Genomic DNA, 5,000 nt, shown 5'->3' with positions numbered 1-5,000 from the left:
CCGATCCTATAACTTTTTATTACATTTGTCAAAAAGAAAAAAAAAACGAGTGCAAAAAACGCAATGAAAGCGAAAGCGCCCGAGTCGCACACTTATTTCCCTGTCAAGTAGGTTTAATTTGTACACATTAGAAAAAAAAAGTAAAAAAAACAAACAACGTGATTGCCTACCTACCTACCCTTTTTTTTGGGGGCTATGTTACCGTAACCACACCTATTGTTTTTTTTGGCCTAATGTACTATGCTAGAACATTCTTTAAATAGGTCAACGGAAATTATTCACAAAACTCTTGGCAAGCGTGCGCATGTACATTTACCATCGCACAGCAGCAAGAGCATGTTTATGCACTTGCAGTTTTTAATTGAGTCAGTACTGTGTGTGTCGGTTTTTTTTATGAATAATTCGACGAAAGGATCGCGATTGCTACTGAGAACCATTTAACAGTAACAACGTCGTTGGTCTTATTTACACACAGAAGAAACGGTAATTTGTTAGGTTTCAGTGTTATAATGGAAAGAAAGCAATGCGGTTTTATGCATAAATAATGATATATTAATCTATGCCTTTTGAGTAAATAACCAGAGATGATTTTTTTAACGAAAAATCCATTCTGATTTCCGACATTTTTGATTACAACGGAAAGTGGACAATATGATTGATTGATTGGTTGATTGGTTGATTGATTGATTGGTTGATTAGTTGATTGGCAGATTAAAATATCTTCTTGGCATTTACAATGGTTACGGCTGTAGAGGTAAGGGGGTATTTTAAAGTATGCTAGCGAGCAAAAGGCAACCTGAGTTACCGGCTTGACTGTAGTATCAAACAACTTTCCGTGGGGAGGTTGTGATGGGTCTTTCATAATTTTGACAGCTTTCTTCTTGATAGCGCAGGTGTGCAAGTTAGACAAAGATGCGACGGGCGCAGTGGCCAAGGGGATAAGACATCATGCAGCATCCTAATCGGAAGGTCGTGAGTTCGAATCCCGGCCGCGGCCGCCTGGTGGGTTAAGGGTGGAGATTTTTCCGATCTCCCAGGTCAACTTATGTGCAGACCTGCTAGTGACACCCGTCGTGTGTACACGCAAACACAAGACCAAGTGCGCACGGAAAAGATCCTGTAATCTATGTCAGAGTTCGGTGGGTTATAGAAACACGAAAATACCCATCATGCCTCCCCCGGAATCGGTGTATGGCTGCCTGAATGACGGGGTAAAATCGGTCATACACGTACAAATCCACTCATGCAAAAACATGAGTGAACGTGGGTGTTTCAGCGCATGAACAAAGAAGAAGAAGAAGAAGAAGAAGAAGAAGAAAAAAACCCAGATGCCTGTTTTCTTACAATGAAGGCTTTTGCCATAAAACAAGAAAGGAAAATGTTATACTTTAAGCTACTTGTTGTTTAACCATGATAAGGGATACATAGTGCAGCATGCAGACCCAGGACAAATTAATGATGTATAAGACTCAAAGTAAAGCTTTTGTCCTGCATTCAGAATCGATAGTGAATGCCTCAAAACCCTTTCACTTTCAACAGAACTGGTTTACCCTTTCATTTCTTTTTGTCTCAGAATTGATTTTGTTTAACTCACAGGCGAGCCTTACTGTTTCAAGAGTCATGCTTCAGTTGGTTCTGAGGGTGTTTGAGAATATGATTATTACAACTCTACTGCCCAGAATACATAATATTCGCTGTTCTCATTGGCATTTATCAAGGACATGGCAATTTGAACTGGTTGGTCCGGTGTCAGAATAATGTGACTGGGTGAGACTTAAAGCCTGTGCTGCGACTTCTGTCTTGTGTGTGGCGCACGTTATATGTCAAAGCAGCACCGCCCTGATATGGCCCTTCGTGGTCGGCTGGGCGTTAAGCAAACAAACAAACAAACAAAATGGCAATTTGATCTTCCGATCCCAACAAAGAATTCTTTTAGACGCTCATCAGCACAGTCTTGTAAATACACTGAATACAGATCGATCTCTATGAAACCGGTACAATCTTCCTGCATTTCTGAGGTACACATGTTCTTTGTTGTTTGTTTGCTTAACGCCCAGCCGACCACGAAGGGCCATATCAGGGCGGGAGGTACACATGGACAAACAATAAGCGTCAAGCGCATACAACTGTTTGCACATAATGCAGTCTTTAACAGCCTGGCTTTCTATAGCGCTTGACTGCTGTGCCTTGCAATGACCGTTCTCTCTCAGACCTGCAATAAACGGGTAGCTTTAAGCAATTGATTATACATGAAATCACCTGCTCCGACTTCGGGGTTTCCTGTTACGCTCTTCTTCGGCCTCTGTCGGGTATTGGAACAAGGTAGGGTCAGTCAGTGGAACTTTTCATTTCGGACAAAACCGAAGATTGACAATGCAATGTTTATCAAACGTTTTAACTTTTTTTAATTTATAGTTAAACGGTCCACTAACTTACTTTTCTTGTTGGTTTCATTACTGGTTTTGGAACCAAAGCATTCTACCTGTTTACGTTGTTTTTTAAATAACTGGCTCGATCAGCTTCTTATGATGTTGTAAGGATATTTCAGCTAAGTTACGAATGAAGTATCAGGTTCAGTGGATGACGTACTTTTTCAATACTCGACGGTGTAGCAGCTAGAACTTTCACATTTCCTAATAGCTTGATCGGTGCATGTTGGGTTGAGTGATTGCTTGAGTGAGTATGTAATACATAGAGAGAGCCTTTGAGATTCTAAAAATAATAATGCTAGGTAATATATACTGACAAAACAAAACGTTACATTTACTAGTAGGTCAACCGAAAGGTCTTTGAAGTAGACATACAGAAGAAAAACAAACAAACACACGAAACAGACAGAGAAAGAACTTATCTCAAGATCGTGTGGCTCGCTTGCAAAATGCCGGTGTAACACGAAATTTTTACTCCACGAAAAATTTACTCCGGAGTAAATATTTCGTACGAAATTCTTACTCCGAGTACACTTTTCGTACGAGAAAAGAACTCACCAAGGCACGACAAAATTACTCTCTCCACGACATTTTTACTCCCCATTTGTTTTACTTCCAGTAAAAATCTCGTACGCAAAAATGGGATGCGGGCGAAGGGATAATGCCAATAAGTGATCTCGCGCAAACGAATGTCGCGCTACCCTCCTTCCACCCCCTCCACCACCAAGACTAACAGGGGACAAGGGAGTAAAAATGTCGTACACCTGGCATGGGAAGTTAAATTGCTCGTGTTGGGGTGAAGTAATTTATTCGTTATTTATTCGTCAGGGGAGTAACATTTTTGTACGAAATTTTTACTCGGAACTCACCTGTCTTGGGGAGTAATTTTCTCGTGCAATGGGGGAGTGCTTTTTTCGTAAAGGGAGTAACTTTTTCGTACGAAATGTTTACTCCGGAGTAAAAATCTCGTGGGAGTAATTTTCTCGTGTTACACCGGCAAGGTAATCAGATTGAGCAGAACTTGTTTGACTCTTTCTTATCTGAATATTGATTTTGTTTAACACACACGCGAGCATTATTGTTTCAATAGTCACGCTCCAGTAAGCCTTGAGGGACTTTAACAAGAATGTAATTGAAATTCCACTGCCAACACCAACCAGCATGTATAATTCTTGCTTTGCTTATTGTCATTTATCAAGGACATCAGCATTGTTCTCCTTTCCCAACAACGAAATACTTAGGAGACTGTTAGCACACTCATGTAAATACAATGAAACAAGATCGATTTTATTGACCTGTTGCACATTCGCGTCCTGTATTGCCGTGCCAGACAGAGGCAGAGGAGGTCGATCAATAATGGCCAAGCTGACAGAAAGGTTTACACACTGCTGTCTATAACTACTATGTTGCTTTCAATAGCGCTCGTCTAATGTGTCTTGCCCTAACTTATCTCAAACAAATCTATACTAAAGGGCTAGCTTTAGGAAAGAACCAGTTCTTATCTGAACAAATCTATACTAAATGGCTAGCTTCAGGAAAGAACCAGTTCTTATCTGAACAAATCTTTACTAAAAGGCTAGCTTCAGGAAAGAACCAGTTCATTCATATATCTTTGCGACTGCTATCTGGCCTGCAAAAAGTTCCTCAACTCCTTTTGAATATTTTCAATAACTGGAATAACAATAATCAAGACAGGTGAGTCAAAGGAACGTTACATTACAGACGAAACCACAGATTGGCAATGGAATGTTTATAGAACGTTTTGCGGTTTAAGTAATAAAACGTTTTGTCTGTAATTAAACGTTCAAGTACTGAACCATTATTATTATTATTTTGTTTTATTCTTGATTTTTGAACATTAGCATAGCAGTCTTGCAGTTTCATATTGTTTTAAGTACGGTAACTGGCTTAGATTCTTATGGGTTTATACGGATATTGCAGCTGTATGCACATACTGTGAGGTTCAGTGTACGACGCACTTTTTTGTTTAGCTTGGTCGGTGCCGTTCGCGTTTGTGTGCCAGCTTGCGTTCAGTCAGCAGCGGGCTTCTTAGCCTTTAGATGATGAAAGGGAACCGCACGTAGACTAATGTGTGAATTGCGTGAGGAGTTGTTCCAAGAGAGAGAGAGAGAGAGAGAGAGAGAGAGAGAGAGAGAGAGAGAGAGAGAGAGAGAGAGAGAGAGAGACTGAGAGAGAGAGAGACTGAGAAAGAGACTGAGAGAGAGAGACTGAGAAAGAGAGAAAGAGAGAGAAAGAGAGAGGAAAGAGAGAGAAAGAGAGAGAGAGAGAGAGAGGAAGAAAGAGAGAGAGAGAGAGAGAGAGAAAGAGAAAGAGAGAGAGAGAGAAAGAGAGAGAGAGCATTTGAAGCATTTTTTAAATTTAGTAAAACAAATTCTGCGCACATCAAACAATGACGTTTATTTCCGCATCTGTCACCAGGTTTAGCTTTATGAACGCCAACACACACCATTCTCATCAGTATGGGTGCCTGTGCGAGTTTTGGACTTCCAGTGGTAGACACGACCAAAAACGACGATGCTTTCACGGACCCCACAGCAGATGAAACCACTG

The 5,000-nt window shown here is 40.6% G+C and overlaps 1 protein-coding gene across 1 annotated transcript in view; it reads left to right on the top strand.

Annotated features, from left to right (window-relative positions):
- The first annotated feature begins 4,909 nt into the window (after window positions 1-4,909).
- The window catches only part of LOC138979545 (myb-like protein X), a 14,853-nt gene continuing 14,762 nt past the window's right edge, over window positions 4,910-5,000 (top strand). Inside the window, exon 1 of the mRNA XM_070352259.1 lies at window positions 4,910-5,000. This exon is cut by the window's right edge and continues 912 nt beyond it. Within this exon, the coding sequence (XP_070208360.1) occupies window positions 4,910-5,000 (91 nt within the window).

Source organism: Littorina saxatilis, linkage group LG11 (genome assembly GCF_037325665.1).
Source record: "Littorina saxatilis isolate snail1 linkage group LG11, US_GU_Lsax_2.0, whole genome shotgun sequence".
Taxonomy (NCBI): Eukaryota; Metazoa; Mollusca; class Gastropoda; order Littorinimorpha; family Littorinidae; genus Littorina; species Littorina saxatilis.
This window is presented reverse-complemented; position numbering and strand designations above follow the sequence as displayed.